Source organism: Lampetra fluviatilis, chromosome 12 (genome assembly GCF_964198595.1).
Source record: "Lampetra fluviatilis chromosome 12, kcLamFluv1.1, whole genome shotgun sequence".
NCBI lineage: Eukaryota > Metazoa > Chordata > Hyperoartia > Petromyzontiformes > Petromyzontidae > Lampetra > Lampetra fluviatilis.
Window position 1 is genome coordinate 7967738 of NC_136286.1, and position 20051 is coordinate 7987788.

A 20051-nucleotide genomic window follows, 5' to 3' on the forward strand; every position below is an offset into this window, starting at 1 on the left:
TCACCTGTTCATGATTATTAATGAGGGGGGGGGGGGGTGCTACATGTGGAGTGACATCACCCGCTCATGATTATATATTAATGAGGGGGGGGTCTATGTGGAGGACGTCACCTTTTCATGATTATTAATGAGGGGGGCTGGCCGACGTGCAGTGACGTCACACGTGGGACACAGACATTCTTGGCTCATTATAGTAGTAAATATGAGCACATTTTTACATTTCCGAATCGGTCAACAAAATGTGTTCCACTGTAGACCTATCAATATATTATTATTAAGTATATATGAAACGATTTTTGAGCTTATTCATAATAACTAGTTATGTGTGCCATGATAAATCAATGGAAATAATATGTAAAGGCAACTAGTGACCACTGGCCAAGACCAATTAGAGAATATTTCGAAAGTGAGAGAAATAAAAAATATTTTAACCATTCTGATAGCTACAAGCTTAGTGCTCCTTGGGAGCGAATTATGAGGTAATAAACCGATTAACGGCATGCCTATCTATGCAGGTCACAATATGTCGATGGTGATTTAAAGCTTTCGTGATTGCAGGGATTCATCTTGGTTTTTTCGGTAAAGTCACGTAGAAAGGAAGTAATACAATAATAAAAATAAAACATAATAAAATAATATAATAAAATAATATAATATATTATGTTTTATTTTTATGATTTTATTACTTCCCTTCTACGTCACTTTACCGAAAGAACCAAGAAGATGTCGATGGTGATTAACTGTGAGCAGACAATAACTAGTATTGCGATTTCTTTCACCCAAAAATGGCAGGATGTACATGCATGGTGTGCATGCATAATGTATGTTGAATATCCGATGAATAACCCAACCGGTAATGGGTATCCATTATAATTTATGTGCATACATTAACCCCCCCTCCCCCTCTGGCCTTCGCAGCTGATTGGCCCACAAGTGTCGATATCACATTTATCCCTCGATTTAAGATCGAAACAGGAGGATATCTCCACAACTCTGGCTGTCGCCTGATGATGCTAGATGTAATTACTGGCGAAACGTCGTACTCGAATTGTAAATCTTGTGGGTTTTACTCTCGAACACACCGGTGTGCTGGACTAGTAACGAATTGGCATGTTTCTTTAACATTTGCTGTGTGGTGTGGTGGCAGGTTTAATGACACATTTATTTTTACGAGATCTAACCTAAAAACCTCTTATGGGCAACAAAGTCAAAATTTTCGTTTTTACAAAACACATTGACAAGAATACCAAACGATATGTTTTCACTGGCGCCAAAAATGTTTTACAAGGCCTATTTTGGCTTGTCTAGCCAGAGGAGGCGATTCCACAGCGTTTGTCGCATCATGTGAGGTGTGAATTTTATTGATTGGAAGCATTTGAGATAAGTTGCATTGGTGTCGTTTTCTGCAACTGCTGCATGATTTGTTTGAGCGTGTGCACCTTACACTCACGTCTTTGTGCATGCGCGCAGAGTCGTTGGCGCATCACGCTATGAAGATGGTCAACTGGTACGATTTGCACTCATGGCTAACGTGAGTGGTAAGAGACATCTGAATCGATTCTGGGCCGGGCTTAGCTCGACTTAAATGAGTACCTGGTGTGCAGTGTGTCCTTAAGTGCTCGTGCTCGGGGAGACAAAGACGGGCGGGCGTGGTGCTGGCTGCATTGCTCCCTTCTAGACTGCCACCCTTAAAATGGTGCTCACGAACAGCACTTTCCCTATTCATATTCTTAGGTTTTTTCGGTAAAGTCACGTAGGTAAAAAAATAAAGTTAATAAAAGTAAAATAAAAATCACAACGTTTCGGAGGCAACACCAGCTTCCGATAGCTGTAACAGCTATCGTGCTGTGACTGTTCCTCCTGAAGACGGAAGCTGGTGTTGCCTCTGAAACGTCGTGATTTTTATTTTACTTTTATTAATTTAAATTTTTTACCTACGTGACTTTACCGAAAAAAACCTAAGAAATATGAATCCTTGCAGTCACGAAAGCTTCAAATCTAGAAGCACTTTCCCGAACAGGTTGTCTAGGCTACATATGGGGAATGTTTCTTTCTTACGAGTTGTCTGTGTGTCTGTCTTTGTGTGTGTTTAAGATGTGTCGCTGTCCATGCTCGGGGATAGTTTAAAGTTGATGCACATAGGAATTCAATTTCAGAAGAATTTTCACCGCTGAAAAGTGCGGACTGCAGTTGCATTTGCCTGGCCATGTGAGCTTCACTCTTCACGGAAAATCCTTTGAAAAGAAGTTGGTCCTTTCTATTTTTGAAACGGTAGCCCAGGCATCCCTTAATCTCTTGTTCGATTAAATAAATTTAAATCCTCCGAAGTCTTATAACGTATTGTAGCAATTGGTTTTCCAGCAGGCCAACGTGGGTGACATAATGAAGTGTCTCTGCGATGAGAACATTTGTTAAATCATTCCCAGCCATGTATGATGATGATACAACCTTATATTCCGTGCTCTTTTACCTTCCTTGCGAATGTCATGAAGTTTAATTTGACGATTTTTCATCCCATATGTATTTATTATATGGAAACCTTGATTGTAATGTTCGGATCAGGGTTTCCATCTGTCTTGATTTTCCCAGGATTATCCTGTTTTTGAAGCAGCTGTCCTGGGACATTTGTAAGTCTTCCTCGGACATGAAAAGTCTCGTTTCTTTGATCAGTTGTGCAATCATAATAATAATGATGATTCACCACTCAAGGCAATGCATGTCCACGTAATTCTCTCGTCTTCTAGTATTGTGAGATAGTATTTGTCTTACGGTGATATGTACTGGCTTTTTGTACCTCTGGGGGTGTCAACCTTAAGATATTCTGCTTGCTAGGCATAGCAAATTGCAGTATATGTTAGCATTGGTATGAATGTTGAATTTCTTTTGCGCCATACATAGCCAACCATGCTCATTGGAGATGCGAGAAAGTGGATACGGAAGCATTATCAGCTTTCCACTCAATTTGTTGCATATATCGAGAGATTAATAATCAATTAATCCATTCATTGTTCCATCCTCAATGCTTGCATTCTGTGACAATTGTGAAATTGCAAAGGCCATGTGGCTCAGAGGTCATAGGGCCAAGCAAGCACCACTGATAACCTGGGTTTCAATCTTGATATCCGCCTGTGATTAAAACTGGGTATAGATAACTCTCAGCTCGGTTACCAATCACTGAAAAAGAATCATGACATTTCTTATTCTTCTGATTCTAATTTGGCTACTTTCTAGCTGAAAATTAAAAACATATTGGCCTACGTGTCATTCAGAGAACATTATTACCCTTGGTGCCAGAGCTGGTCAGAAAATGCTGCCCTCTATTCTGTACCAGGGGTCACTCGAAGGGATTTCTGAGGTACCTCTGTGGTATGCGCTTCCTCGTCTCGCGACATGACACCGAATAAGAATAGATTTTTATTTTTGTATGTAAGTTGTAAAGTTTACGGATGTGGAGTTGTGTTATAAACATTCTGGAAAAAAATAGTATCGCCTCGCGAAAAACAGCAGCTGAGAGAGATGGACACAAGTGAAAGCCAGTAAAGTGTGCTGTTGCAAGCAGCAGAGCTCGAAGCCCTAGCGAAGACACGCAACAGTGTGGGGTACAGTAGAAACGTTCCAGACTAATTGCATCCCTCCAGCAATTCCTAACCGAAGGGAGGGCTTATTTCTACATGACCTCTACTTCCCATCTTGCTGCATGCATTTTCTTGGGTTCGCATTTAAGTATCACTATCCATAGTTGTGTTTCTACAAAGCTACGAGTTGAAAACCCATTGCTTACAAATGCACGACGCAAAATAATCATCGGCGTCATTGTGGCGAAATGTTTCGTGCATTGCATATTTTTGTGTAAAATTAGGACCCATAGCTAACAGCTGGGGTCCTTGCCGATAAACACCTGCCAGTTCAATGGAAAGCCCCTCATCTCTGCTGATGAGACAATGAAAATGGAAACTAATCCATAGTTTGCTTTGTCCAATCATTGCTGCAGAAACATTGTATTGCCTCGAGGCACAGATGTGTGAAAGAGGCATATTTTTAACTTTCTTATTTTGTAAAAATCTATAATTGTAAAAATGGGTTTGACTACTGACATTGCATGTGATGGGTCTCTGTGCTTATTGCAGTGCGTCTGTTTTTTTTCTAAGCCCCTTGCTCAAAGCATAAACCTCTAATAGACTCCAGCTGGATTTAGCTTCTTAAATTGTAAAATTACCGCACGATCATGTGATACCGAGTGAGAGGTGGTTGCCTTCGGTGGTGGTGCCACGAACGATGATATTTTTAATATAACCCCCCCCTCCCCCCGCACGTTTCGCGGTGTTTGTTGCAGCGAACTGCATCCACCTCTCGTTTGTATGTGGACATGGGCAACGTTAGGCAGTTGTTTTGACACCGTGATTGTTTGATAGCGCACTTTGGCATGCAGAGGTTGCACTGTGTACACTTAAAACGGCGAAGGCGTGGCAGTGCATGTTAAATATTGATACGGACATTATCCAACAATCTATCCGATTTCTATGCTGCCACGATGTCACAGTAAGAACACTGAACTCCTGGCACGGCAGTTAAAACAATGCTGCACGTTTCTTAAATCCACCCAGCTCTATCTACTCGGCAGTTTAAATGGGAACACCACAGTTAATGTTGTTGTTGTTTTCCGTGCACTTTCTGTTTATTGGTGGCGTTGTGTCGCCACTTTGGAATGGTTTAGCCAGAGATCAATCGATTAAATTTTTGGTCCGCGTTTTAGGCAACTGAGAAAATGAGAGACGTCTTCTGGCATTGCTTGGCACAAAGGGCAGCAGTTTGGGGCGTTTGGGTCGATTCGATTTTGGTAATCGGCTAGCATGGAGCAGTAACCTGAACGGAGTTGAGCCAGTTTTGTGCGAGTTGCCCGGGTCAGGGATTTTTCGTTGTCTGATATGGGTGGGGGCCAACCCCCTAGCACGACATTGGGGGCTTGTAGGCGTTCAGGCAGTGCAAGGTGGCAGCAGTGTGCAAGTGGTTCAACATTTATTTGATGGTGCTATTTGATGGAAGAGCATTTAAAGTAGATTGCATGTTGGCAGAGCTGAAGGAAAGCAAGGTGAAATTCATTTTCCTAGCAGGTGCAGGGGCTTTGAGTAGCTTTGTACAAGGATGCGTTGTCGAGTGGCACGAAGCCAGATATTGATCGGTGAGAAGCTTGCAGTGTTCTTGAATCGGAAGACTTGGTGGAGATGGTCTTGGTGGAGATGGTCAATGGGCGCCATGAGGTGGCATCCTGTAGCTAGGTCAAGTGCCTGGTTTTGGGCGGTTTGGAGCTTTTGGTAACCTGTAGAGGAGAGGTTTGGGCACCAAATGGGACTGGCATAATTGATGATGGGACGTCCAATGGCTTTGTAGGTTAGGAGTAAAGTCTCCTTTTGTTGACCCCAAGATGTGCCGGCTAAAGCTCGTAAGATGTTATTTCGTTTGTTAACTTTTGCACGGACGTTTCTGCCGTGTTGAGCGAAGCTGAACATGGTGTCAAAGGTTACACCAATAATTTTGGGGTTTTTGCTAGTGGGAGGCGTTGGTTGTTTATTATGATGTTGAGATGTAAGTTGGCTTGATGAGGATCAGGTGTGAAAAGGGTGACTGTTGATTTGGATGTTGAGAGTTGAAGCGATCTATTAGCTAGGAAAGTGCCGAGCCGTTTTAGATAGGAGTTGATTGAGTTTTCCATTTTGTGTATATTTTGATTAGAAGTGTAAACTGTGATGTCGTCCGGCATAGCTGACTACTTGTACTCCTTTTGGAGGGTGTGGTAGATTGTGGAGGTAGGCGTTGAACAGCCCTGGGGATATTATGGAACCTTGTGGTACTCCTGCATGATTGTTTCGTGAGGAGGAATGAATATCACGAAAGAGAGTGCATGATTGACGGCCTCTTAGGTAATTTGTAAGCCAGCAAACAAGGCCTGATGGAAGTGTAGAACCCTGGATGATGACGAGCGTGAGGTGCTTAACGGTGTCGAAAGCCTTTGTAAGGTCAAGGGAAGCGACAATAGTGCGAGATGGGGGCTTTTGCTCATTGAAACCGTTTGCAATTTGGGTGGTTAGGTTGAGAAGAGCTGTTGTTGAGTGCAGGGCGAAAGCCATGTTGGTGAGATGATGGAGGCAGAGGTGTGGACTCGAGTCATGCGACTTGGACTCGAGTCAGACTCGAGTCATGATTTTGATGACTTCAGACTCGACTTGGACTTGCCTCATCTTTGACTCGACTTGACTCGGGACTCGAGAGCAAAGACTTGAGACTTACTTGTGACTTGCACAACAATGACTTTGTCCCACCTCAGAGGTGTGGACTCGAGTCATGCGACTTGGACTCGAGTCAGACTCGAGTCATGATTTTGATGACTTCAGACTCGACTTGGACTTGCCTCATCTTTGACTCGACTTGACTCGGGACTCGAGAGCAAAGACTTGAGACTTACTTGTGACTTGCATAACAATGACTTTGTCCCACCTCTGGATGGAGGTAAGTTGGTGGTGATGTTTGGCTTTTTTGATAGCTAGTTTCACCTCTTCCAGGCTAAATTTGGGGGCGTCGTTCAGAGGTAGTTCCTTGATTTAACGGATTTTTTGATGGGTGGATTTATTGGAAGAGTGTGGGACGGTTGATGAGAAAAGTTTGTTGAAGTGGTTGGCGATGTTATTGTTGTTTATGACGCATTTGTTCTTGAAAGTGATTGCACAATTGGGTGGCGGTTTGGAGTGTCCGTCTAAGGCAGGGGTCCTCAAACTTTTTAAACGGGGCCAGTTCACTGTCCCTCAGACTGTTGGAGGGCCGGACTATAGTTAAAAAAACTATGAACAAATTCCTATGCACACTGCATATATCTTATTTTGAAGTAAAGAAACAAAATGGGAACAAATACAATATTTAAAATGAAGAACAAGTAAAGTTAAATCAACAAACTTGACAGTATTTCAATGGGAACTATGGGCCTGCTTTTGGCTAATGAGATGGTCAATGTCCGGTTCCATATTTGTCACTGCTAGTCGTAACAAGTGATGCAAGTGTGCATCCGTTAGTCTAGATCTGGTTGGAGATTTCAAATGTTTCATTCTGGAAAAAGTCTGTTCACAGACATAAGTGCTGCCAAAGATGGTTGCCATTTTGAGTGCATGGTTCCTGAGATGAGGATATGTCTCAGAGGAGAGAGATGCATAGAAATTATGAAGGCTGCTTGACTTGAATGCGTCTTTCAGAGAGTCACAATTCTGCAGTTCAGCCAGTTCCATTTGGTAAATTGTATCCACATTTTCAATGTCAATAGAAAATGGGTTACAGAAAAGCTGTATGTCCTGTTCATGGAGATGAAGCTCTTTAAATCTAAATTGGAACTCCTTTTGCAATTTTTCCAGTGAATCCACACATGTTTTGTTTGGGAATGCAACCAATGGTTTTTCCGCTAACAGATTTTGAGTTGTGGGGAGATGGCAGAAGTTGTCCTCCTTCACTTGTTTGATGAGGAGGCCTAATTTTACTTCAAATGCTTTGACATGTGATTGCATATCACAGATGAGCTTCCCCTTTCCTTGAAGTTGCACATTGAAACTGTTGAGTAGCTCTATTACATCTGTCAGAAAGGCAAGGTGCCATTTCCATTCTGCATCATTGAGCTCTGGTACTTCTTTGTTTTTTGAAAGCAGAAAAGCTGTAATCTGTGGAAGTAAGTCATAGAAACGTTTCAAAAATCTCCCTCGACTCAGCCAACGGACTTCTGTGTGGTACAGAACATCTTCATAGTCAACATTTAGCTCAGACAGAAATTCCTGAAATTGTCTGTGGTTTAGTGCATGAGCTCTAATGAATTTCGATTTAAAGCTTTCGTGACTGCAGGGATTCATCTTCTTGGTTATTTCGGTAAAGTCACGTAGAAGGGAAGTAATAAAATAATAAAAATAAAACATGATAAAATAATTCTCACGACGTTTCGGCCACAACGCAAGCAGCCGTCCTCAGGTGAAAACCAGGTCTGTCGAGACGACAGCGTCTGAATGAAACAGCACACGAGCTTGGAGCATATATATATAAGCTGGGTTGGAAGGGGGGGGGAAAGGGCGCCTTAACAAAATAATTTGCATATCAAGAGGAATTTAGCATATTTATGGGAAATGCAGGAATGTAATTAGTACTACATATGCCCGTGCATTATGCAGGACTAGCAGCATCAAAGGGAGGGGTAGCATTAATACTCCTTCCCTTTATTAATGCTACCCCTCCCTTTGATGCTGCTAATCCTGCATAACAGTGGCGGCTGGTGATATTTATTTTTGGGGGGGCGCATTTTTTTTATTTTATTGAGGGGGGCAAATAAATATAAAGCAGTACCAAAAACCATTTTGACTACTTGAATATAAATTTTGATGATCTTTATTTACATTTCAGACCAAAAGAAGTACCAAAAAGCATGTTTCCTACTTGAACATAAATGTTTCTCTTTTATATACATTTCAGACCAAAGTACCAAAAAGCATGTTTCCTACTTGAACATAAATGTTTCTCTTTTATATACATTTCAGACCAAAGTACCAAAAAGCATGTTTCCTACTTGAACATAAAAACGTTAGTTTCATGCTATTATCAATATGGCTGCGGCTACTTTCATGACGTTTGCATTTGTCAGAGAGATGTTTGAGGTCTCTTACCCCCGTCGTTGTCCACAAAACTTCAGTGCCGACACTTTGAAATAAAAGACAGGGAAAACAAAAAAGAGAATTGCTAACATCACATCCAGCCAGCCACCTCCGTTTCTCATAACAAGCGCGGGTGAAGCTTCGTGTGTAGCTTCGTCCTCTGTCACTGGCCTGCTGCTGGATTTGTAAATCGGGTTGGTCCGGTCCGAGATCCTTTATCTTTTTTATTTCTTCCAGCGAAAGCCTTGTGAAAGGGTTTTTTTGTAAATAAATTACAGAATTTGGATGAACTGCTGCCATTGTTTACACAAAAAATTTGATCAGCCTAGCAAGTGTCGAAGTGGTGTCGCCTGCGCACTCGCAGTAGTGGCCCAGAGCGTAAATTTGAATGACAGGTGACGAGAACCAATCAGATTGGATAAAATAACATGTATCCAATTCTGATTGGCCAGGGACGCAACGACTTGCGCTCCGAGGAGAATCTTTAAGAAACCAATTAGAGACCAGCTTCAGGTCACATGCTGTCCGAAAATTTAAAGTCTCACATAGACATCCATTTGTCCGGCGCCCCGCATGAAACACATTGAAAAACATATAAAATAGTTGACCGATTAAAGCCAGTTTTTATTAAATGCTGATGCTTTTCTTACTACCAGCCGGCACATCGTATGAAAAAAATATTTTATTTATGTATTTTTATATAATTTTTGTATATGTATATTCTTGAATCTTGATGGGGGCGGCGCCCCTGCGCCCTCTATTGACGAGCCGCCACTGCTGCATAATGAACGGGCATAATTAGTACTATTCACATACCTTCATTTCCCATATCCCCTGCCTTATGATGCTGCTAGTCCTGCATAATGCACGGGCATAAGTATTACTAATCACATTCCTGCATTTCCCATATCCCCTCTCTTTGATGCTGCTAGTCCTGCATAATGCACGGGCATATGTAGTACTAATCACATTCCTGCATTTCCCATATCCCCTCTCTTTGATGCTGCTAGTCCTGCATAATGCACGGGCATATGTATTACTAATCACATTCCTGCATTTCCCATATCCCCTCTCTTTGATGCTGCTAGTCCTGCATAATGCACGGGCATATGTAGTACTAATCACATTCCTGCATTTCCCATAAATATGCTAAATTCCTCTTGATATGCAAATTCCTTTGTCAAGGCGCCCAGCTTATATATATGCTCCAAGCTCGTGTGCTGTTTCGTTCAGACGCTGTCGCGTCGACAGACCTGGTTTTCACCTGAGGACGGCTGCTTGCGTTGTGGCCGAAACGTCGAGAGAATTATTTTTATTATGTTTTATTTTTATTATTTTATTACTTCCCTTCTACGTAGCTCTAATGAAGTTAACACAAGATACCACAATTTTCATAACAGAGTCCCACTTCAGTGATTTACTACACAGCGCTTGTTGGTGGATGAGGCAGTGTATGGCTATTGGATGAAAATGGTTATGTTTGTCCATCTCTTGGTTAATGCGAGCAATTACTCCTTTCTTAGACCCCACCATGCTAGGAGCACCATCAGTTGTCACACTGGCTAGTTTAGCCCAGTTCAGCTCCAAACCATTCACAGTTTGGCAAACCTTTTCATAGATATCCTCTCCTGTAGTTGTCCCTTTGATGCTTTGCAGTGCAGCAAGCTCTTCTGTGACTTCGAAATAGTCATTCGTCCCACGAATAAAAATTAGAAGTTGTGCAGAATCACGAACATCATTGCTTTCGTCGAGTGCCAAGGAAAAATAGTAAAGTTTTTTTTGTGGAGTTTTGCAAATGCTGATGCAAATTGTCTCCCATTTCTTCAATTCTCCGTGTAATTGTAGGTCCTGAAAGACTCACTGTACTAAATAAATCGGCCTTCTCTGGACACATCTCTTTGGCAACAGAAAGAAGGCATTCTTTAACAAATTCTCCCTCCACGAATGGTCTGCCAGTGCACGCTATTAGCTTGGCAACTTGAAAACTTGCTCGCAGTGATGAAATATTTAGCTGCTTCTGCTTCACAAAAGTATTTTGCTGAGTTGTTAATGTATTTTTCAGTTTTAATATTTTATCTTTTCTCACTTCTCCGACCAAACAATCATATTTATCTTTATGTTGAGTTTCATAGTGTCGACGTAAATTGTATTCTTTGAACACAGACACTATATTCTGGCATATAAGACACACAGCTCTTTCCTTGTACTGCATGAAAAAGTAATCATAAGTCCACTGTTCTTTGAATATCCTACACTCCGAGTCAATTTTTCTCTTTCTTGACATCATTGTTTCCTAGGGAGTCAAAATTGCTATTAGTAAAATACCAATATATATACAGCGCTACAAAAACAATATACCAGCAATAACTTTGCCCACACAGAGACATACAGACTGCACTGCCCATCAATGCAGTCTGATTGGGGGAACTCCGCTTTTACCCCAGGCTCACACTGGTGCGGGTGCCATTAAAAAGTTAATTACACCTGCAGTTTTGTGCACAGCGCAGCCGGCCCCTCCCACATGCCCTGGCTTCCTCTGAGTCCTGGGAGGTGGAGTAGTAGTCCGGCTGCGCTGTTCGGTTCCTCCCACCGCCTGAAGCTTGATTGCGGCCGGACTACAATTCCCATGATCCAGCGCTTCAGCCGGCCAGCCAATCGGCGGCGGCCGCCCCCTCTCCCTCTTCCACCAATGACCGTCCTTCTCATGTAGAAAATAGGTAACAGACAGGCAGCGGCGGCAAAAACACCCGGCGGGCCGGATAAATGTCCTCGGCGGGCCGCATGTGGCCCGCGGGCCGTAGTTTGAGGACCCCTGGTCTAAGGCTTTGATGGTCTTTTGACGAGTTTTGGCGCTGGTCAAAAAATTAAACAAACTCGAGCCAGCGTTCTGTTTTGGCTTGATTGATTAGCTTTGTGATTTCAATATTGAAGGCTGGGATTTGTGGTGATGTAGGATTTTTTGTCCTAATAGTGTTTTGTTGGTTTATTAGCGTTGAGGCTTCTTTAGGGAGGCAGGGAAAGTGTTGCTTGTAGCAGCCCGCCGGGATGGTGTGCTTGGTGGTAGTTGCGATGATGTTTCTGAAAATCTTTACAGAGTTATGTGCAGATGTGTGGATATGGTTGATGTTGTCGGCGAATAATGCCACTGATTCTGATGTAAAAAGTGGCCAGTTGGCGTTTTTAAAGTTGTAATACAAGCGGTTTTTAGGAGTTTGTGAAGGCTTGGCGGCATTGAGGGTCAACACAATAGGTGGGTGGTCGGATCCAAGGGCCGTAAAGACTTGCCAGTCGATTGATGAAAGGGGGTTTCCTGACGCTATTGAGATATCTGGTGAGGATGAAGGGCCAGGTGACGGAACTCTGGTTCGATTCTTTTCATTGAGTACCCCATAGAGGGAGCCGTTCAAGATATCGGCAATGAGGTCACCACGTGCATCTGAAAGGGAAGAGTGCCAAAGTTTGTTGTGGGTGTTGAAATCTCCAATAACAATTGAGTTGTTGTTTGGTAAGAGTCCATTTATATTTAACTGATAGTTGCGAGGGCAAGAATTGGTCGGTGGGATGTAAATGTTGATGATAGTGAGTGGGCCTAGATGGAATTTGATACGGACGCTTAAGACTTCTGTGGTGATATCAGAAGGAGGCATTGGGATTTGAATTTCTTCAAATTGAATGCTGTTATGGATGAGGAAAGCTAGACCAGCTGTTGGTCGGTCTCGACGGAGGAAAGTGAAAATTTGAAAGTTGGGTGGGCGAGAAGTGGATTTTAATTTTGTTTCTTGGATGCCAGCTATATTAATGGAGTTTTGTTGGAGGAAGGTGCTGAGTTAAAGAGATTTGTTGTTGATGCCGTTGATGTTTAGTTGAAGGATTTTTAGGTCGTTTTTGTAGTGGACGTTTTGTTGTGGTTGAAACGGTGGTTGTGATGGCTGAAGTGGTGGTGCTAGTGTGGTTGTGCACGGTGGATTTGTTGGAGTGGATGTACAATATTTGCAGAACCAGCCGGAATTTGAACTGGGGATGCGGGCGAAAGTAGTGCAGCGTTTGTGGTACCAAGCTTCACAACCGTTGCATTGGATAGAATTTGCAGTGACGTTCTTGCCGCAGCCGCCACAAGGGGAAAACGGGGCCTGGATTCAATTCGACGTTCCCAGTAATAATGAGAAGCCAGCTGCAGTATGCCGGGAGGCCTGGGCTGGCTGGCGAAAAAACAGGAAAGTGCGTGGGGTGATGTTGCCATTTGCAAGTGCTTTCGTAGTACTTGGTCACTGCACTTCGAACCAGCGGCAACACTGGAGAGACCACAGTTAATCGATCGGCAGGTCGTGTATGGTGGTGTCAAGTGGGGGGATACGCCAACCTCATCCAATATGACTGACCAGCATGAAAGAGGTGGCCAAAATACCCTTTCGAGCTCCCTCTAATGGAGCCTCTTCCACCAGCAGTGTCCTGAGCAAACAATTTCAGGGCTGTACCGTTGTCTACTCTGCTTGTCAAATAAAAAATGCATTAAACTCATACATGCATAGAGGATTTATCTCATAAATTACAATTAATAATTCACTACGCTGTGTTAATCCGCTACTGGATGAATGCCTTCGCACATGAGTCCATCTTTGAAGTTGTCTAATCCGACTTCGCCATGCTAGTTCGTGCAGGATGGTGAATCAGGGAGGTTGAGGGTAGGGTCCAGTACCAGTTCTGCTATGACTGAAAATGTTGATAGTCGTGGTATAGGAATCAAACTCTATTTGCCAGGTTTGCAGCAAAATGGGTTTCCCACTGCACCAATGCACCACCCAGTATGGTGTATGAAATACAATGATTAACATTTTTACGTGATTACAGAAAGGGAGTTATAGGCACACACTCAGCAGTTCATTTGTTTTGATTACCCATAACATTGCATATACGAGATTGCCTCTTTCCAAAACGGTGCATACTAATACTCCATTCGCTTTCATTATAATGCACTTGCAATAAAACTTCCTGCTATAATTTTTTCTCAGACGCTAACTATAAAAAAAACTGCTTCAGTTCTGCCTTTCATAGAAGCCGTATTTCATTTTTATTCCAAATGCTTAAGTGGCTGTGCAAAGTTTACCTAAACTTAGATTGCACCATTAAAGCAGGTTCAAGCCAGGTTTCGATGTTGTTTTGACATCATGTTTGTTTGATGCCACACTTATGCTTGAAGAGATGCAGTGTGCACGCTTAAGGTAGTGCGCTATAAATATTGATACTGTCATCCAAGAACGCTTTTGTATCTGATTTATTATTGTGTAGCATCGCTCATCGAACATAATGCATAAAGCCGCTATCGTATACGTGTACACAATGGTCGAAGTGGAAATGTAGGTGCCACTGTGAAATCTATTTGTGCTGCATCCCGTGTTTGCTGTCGTTTCCCCACTTAGGAAGCATCATAATGTGAGAAGAGAACCCGTCTTAAAATGTGCCCGTAAGCACGTTTTGTGTTGTAAAAAGTGCCGATATGGTGTACCCATCATATACCAGCCCATTTGACCACTGCGTATGCAAGACTGTCATATCAACTCGCCTTTTGCCCATCCAAGGATGGGTGTATTTCAGAAGATTTGAAACTTGCAAGCGAAAAGCAGAACGCGACGTGATATTGCATCAATTTGCGTGCAATTTGTAAGGCCGCAGTGACGCAGACCTATTTAATCTAAAGGTTATAATCCCTTGTTCATCATGACGTCCTTTTTACTTTGATGTCTCAATAGCGTTACGGAGATCGCGTGACGTGAGGGTTCTGCCTTTGTAGTGAGGGTTGTAAGTTGACGCCGAGGAGGGGGGAGGAGGCGCCTCACCCCCCCCATGTGGAGTGACGTCACCAGCTAATTTATATTCATGGCGGAGGTGTCCATTTGGAAGACGTCACCCTTCATGATTATTAATGAGGGGGGTCCATGTGGAGGACGTCACCTGTTCATGAGTTAATGAGGAGGGTGTCCATGTGGAGGACGTCACCTGTTCATGAGTATTAATGAGGGGGGCTGGCCGACGTGGAGTGACGTCACGCGCAGGACACACAGACATTCTTGGCTCATCATAGTAGTAGATAGTCATTAATAATTCACAGTCTTCTGTTAATCCACTGTTGATTGAGGGCTTCCACGTGCCGTCGGTGATGGGGGTTGTTTGTCATTTAAACTTTACCACGCTTGCCACTTCGGGTTGGTGAAGTGGCGATGCCCTGCTCAGGATTGGAACTCGGGTGACTGGCTTCATTGTTAACTGATCTCTTGAGTTGGTGTTATATGCATACACTCATCAGTTAGTTTGTTTTCTTACCCACAACATTGCATATCCGTGCTTACCTCTACACCATTCATTTTAATCATAATACACAGTCAATAATTCTTGCTATAATTAACATCTGTGTAAATTTCGATTTAAAGCTTTCGTGACTGCAGCGATTCGTCTTCTTGGTTCTTTCGGTAAAGTCACGTAGAACGGAAATAATAATATAATAAAAATGAAACAGTCAGACGCGTCTGACGCTGTCTCCCCGACAGACCTGGTCTTCACCTGAGGACGGCTGCTTGCGTTGTGGCCGAAACGTAGTGAGAATTATTTTATTATGTTTTATTTTTATTATATTATTATTTCCCTTCTACGTGACTTTACCGAAAGAACCAAGAATTAACATCTGTGTACATAACAGCTTAGGTTCTGCCTGTCAATGGAGCTGTATTTCGGCCCCAAATGTATACATTACACGCAGAGTTTACAAGAAGCACAGCTTTACTCTGCATCGTATGGCGGGTTCGAGCACGCAGAGTTTACAAGAAGCAAAGCTTTATTCTGCATCGCATGGCCGGTTCGAGCCAGGTTTACATGCTCTGTCAGCTGGCATGGGCGTTGAGATGCGTTTGGCAAGGTCACCAAGCTGACTTCTTTTGACTTGGCTAATAAAATCCTCACAGCTGTTTCACGTGTGCATGTGACACACTGCCCAGACGGTTGCTTTACTTTGCCTTGTGAGATCATTCTCTGTCATCATATGCCACTGGGTATATGCACTTTGCCGACCTCTGGTAGCAGAGTATTAATGCAGTGTGTTTCAGGAGGGTGTTTCATATGCATGGGTTTACGCTCGAGATAACGGATTTCTGAGTTGTCGCTGTTAATATTTTACCCTAAGAATCTTAAGGGTGCATTAGGTTAACTGTGAGCCTAGGGCAAAAGCAGTTTCATTTAGAAAACCGTTATCTTAATTGTGCCTTGAATCCAAAAAGCTGTGTTTGATTCTGCCCAAGGCAAACACAAGTGGCGAGTGATTTCCAAACCAGTCCTTCACCAACATGCAATGACCAGGGAAGTGAAATACGTTCAAACAACTCCCACGGCCAGTAAGGCATGGAGTGGGTTGACAAAGAGCTGTACATTATCATCACACACGTTTTAATTGTGCCTTAGTCTCAAGTTGTAAGCCTTGGACATTCACACTGAACCTTAATAATCCTCAAGGTTATTTTTTTTATTCTGTCTCCTGTGTGCTATTGCGCACGTGATTTCTGCGCAAGGCACTCCGAATTTAAATATTGAGCATAAGCATGGAATACAAAAATGTGAATGTTACTGTAATGATAGTTACGTCTGCTGCTCGTTGTGAAGTAAAAACATGTCGCACGCCATTGACTTAACTGGCGCAAGGAGCAACACATTAATACTCTTAGGTTTTTTCCGGTAAAGTCACGTAGGTAGAAAAATTAAAATAAAAAATAATAGAAGTAATAATAGAAATAAAATAATAAATCACGACGTTTCGGAGGCAACACAAGTCTCCGTCATCAGGTGGGACCGTCACAGCTAGATTTACTGTATCAGTAAATTTTACTGTATCAGCTAAATTTACTGTATCAGCTAAATTTACTGTATCAGTAAATTTTACTGTATCAGTAAAATTTTACTATATCAGTAAAATTTACAAAAAATTACTCATACAGTAAATTTAGCTGTGACGGTCCCACCTGATGACGGAGACTTGTGTTGCCTCCGAAACGTCGTGATTTATTATTTTATTTCTATTATTTTTTATTTAAAATTTTCTACCTACGTGACTTTACCGAAAAAAAACCTTAAGAGTATGAATCCATGCAGTCACGAAAGCTTAAAATCTAGAATCAACACATTAATATAGATTTTTATTTTCCTGCCGTTCTGTCTGCCTCGCAGTTAATCATCACTGGCAGCTGTGTGGCAATTGTGATTACAATTCACAGTTCGGCACTCTTACCCTGTGAGTGTTAGGGTTTTACTGATAACATATCATGTTAGTTTGACCTCTGACCACGACGAATTCCATACATCAGAGCCTTCTGCCACATACTGTACGGAGGGTTTAGCCATAATGATTAATAATAATGGACATCTCATTGTCAATGCACTGCTGGATGTCGGGCCCCTCCCTATGACGTCTCTCGGTCGCGGGGGTTTGTTTGACCATACTTCATCACACTGGTCAGCGTGGGTTGGTGACGAGTGGGACCAGGATTGGTTCAATATCACTTATCGCTGATGTTTACCATGGTCTGGAATCTAACACAGGTCCCTCGATTCATAGTGCAGTGCGCTAATCACAGTGCCACTGATCCATCGCTGTTCTGGAATTGTAGCATGGAAATCATAGAAAACTGAAAACGTGCACCATTTAAATAACACTAACAAATCATATTTATATCTGCTTGTTGATTGAATGCAGCGTTGATAACACTGATCTGTCATTTGCTACATTACCTTTCAGCGGAAGATTTGAAAGGGTTTCTTGCTTCGTAGGTCCATGCAAGTAGTGTTCAGTTTTTGTACATCTGCATTTGAGTTTATTTTATTTGTTACACAGATGAAAACATTTATCCAGTTACCCTGCTATTTTTACAAGAGAGATCTGTGGTGCATGAGCACAGCAAAAACAATACAATGACCAAGACATCAACATTGCAGATGAGTACGGGATCCTTCAGGAATATTACACAACAAAAAAACGAGGTATTTAGCTGTTGTAAATCAAACATGCGAATAAAAAACTGCAAATGTAATATGAGAGCAAGAGGCACAAGGTGCAAGTAAGCCCTACATTTTAGTCTCATATGACACAAACACACGCACATCGAAACAGACTGCGCACACGTGGGACCAAGAGGTGCCAGAAAACAAGTTTGGTGCAACCGATTAGCACGGTTGGCTGTGTACGGTGCAAAAGAAGTTAAACATACACACATACATGCTCTTGTGTTTTGGTTTACTGGGGAGATGGAGGGGGAGTGAAGGGAGGGAACTAAGCTGAAGCCGAGTGGCAAGAGTATTCCAGAAACTGGAGCAGCAACGCAGAAATACTTTACCAAACAACGTTTTCGCAAATGGATTTTTTTTGTAGGAATAAGGAGGCACTTCTGAGGCCGTGAGAAGGAGTTAGATTGACTAAGTAGTAATTTACATAATTGTCAGATTTGTTTAAAATGACCTTTTAGTATGAAGACAGCCAAGTTATGCTAAGTCCGGATATCCAGTGGATATAGATTTGAGTTAATGTACAGATTGCAGTGATGAGTTCTATCAACAGAGAGCGGAGTGGACTCTGACATAAGGTAGACTGAGAAGTGAGGCTGTAGATGCATTTATAAGATCGCCATAGTTTGTTTTTGTAATTGTTTATTTTGGGGAAGGGGGAGCGGCATTTGTCACAAGCCAGTAACCAGATCAATAAAAAATAAAGTGTCGTCCTTCGTGATAAATGTAGCGGCTGCCCCTACGACTCGTTGTTGATGTTCGCCAACCCCTCTGGGTCTGGAACTTGTTGTTGCCCCCCCCCCTCCCCCGTATGCTGAGCCCCCTCCCTGTGCTTGGCCTCATTGGTCCTGGGCCACCCGCGGTGTCTCTTGCTCGGTCCCCTCTCCCAATGTGTCCCAGCCTCCTCCCCCCCACCGCTTTCCTATTTAACCTTCTTCATATTATTCTTGGCGTATGTAAAGCGTGCGTATGTGTGTTTTAACTTCTTTCGCATCGTACTTAGCCAACCATGCTAATCGGAGGTGTTGTGGTTGCATATCGACGCTGTATACATTGAAATCGTTTTTGTTGTCCCAAATTAAAAGTTGCATTTCACCAGGGCATGCATGGTTCAATGAGCAGCGGTTTTGACACACTTGCCAAGTAGCTAGTGGACATCGGGGGGGGGGGGGGAAGAGAGCTTCACAGCCTATGGAATTCCTCCAGTCTAAATAAGGATTCTGATTTGTTGAACGTGATTAACCACCATTTCCAACACAGATGACTTGGAACAACCATCAACAAATGTTAGGTGGGGGGGGGGGGTGGAACTGCCCCCTTTCCCCCCCACCCCGATTGCACCTCCAGTGACAGGCATGTGTGCTGTGTCCACCTTTGGTCTTCCTAGGTCACGTCATCGAGTGCCTATACATAGCTCACAAGGAGGGGGTCCTGCGGGAGGAGTTCACGCTGGCCAGCGAGACAAACGACCGCACCTGTGCGCGCGTCGCCGTGCAAGCCCGCGTCATGGGTAAGCCCATTTCACATTCCAGGGGGTGTCCTGGACAAACAAATTTTGACAGCACTCGTGTACGTGCACGGCCACTTTGTCAATCCTCTGTTTTTTGTGTTCGGTTTGTTGTACTTCCCCCCCCCCTGCCCGCACCTCTGATTCGCGCGGTTTGCTACGTACGGTGCGAAATAAGTTCAACTTACATGCATATATTCAGATGAGAGGCACTCCATCCACATGCCCGGTTTGTATGGTATAACCAGGTCTCCTGTGGGAAATGAGTATTTATTGCCCAGTCATAATCCACCGCAAATAAGATTGTGTGTGAAAGTGTAAAGCGTAGGTACTGCCATCTTTTAAAATGTTTGTTCATCATGGAAGAGTGGGCCAAAATACCTCGAGTGAAGGCCCTATAATGGAGGCCTTTCAGGTTTTTGGGGGCTGTTTGAAGATGCTTTCACTGGCTGGCCAGTGCAGGTTCGTATTGCGGGGTGCCCAGGAATGGCTCTGATACCCCTCAGAGCCCCTCAGAATTTTCTATGGCCAGGAATTGAACTCACGTTGCTGAGTGCATAGTGCAGTGTGCCACCCGCTGAGCTTCCCACTGTTCTACCGATAAACCACATGTATATATTTTTGAGGATAACCCATGCAAGCTTCATTAAAATAATTTACCATTCAACTTTATTCATTTTTATTGTTTTATTTCCCTACAGTGCCACATGCATTTTATAAATCAGTTTTTTCATCCACTTAAGCAGCCTACATTTCTAGTCAATTAGATTTCGTGGTAATCGGTTTTTTATTCCTTTACACGCTGCCTCTTTGTGCTGCACAATTGCTGCTAAATGGCA

General features: G+C 42.9%; 1 protein-coding gene across 8 annotated transcripts in view; it reads left to right on the top strand.

The window, feature by feature from the left end:
* The window catches only part of ADISSP (adipose secreted signaling protein), a 50096-nt gene that overhangs the window by 18626 nt on the left and 11419 nt on the right, over positions 1-20051 (top strand). For all 8 annotated transcript variants that reach the window (XM_078861555.1, XM_078861557.1, XM_078861559.1 and 5 more), the window contains one exon: positions 19093-19215. In XM_078861555.1, the coding sequence (XP_078717681.1) occupies positions 19093-19215 (123 nt within the window). The remainder of the gene's footprint in view (positions 1-19092; positions 19216-20051) is intronic.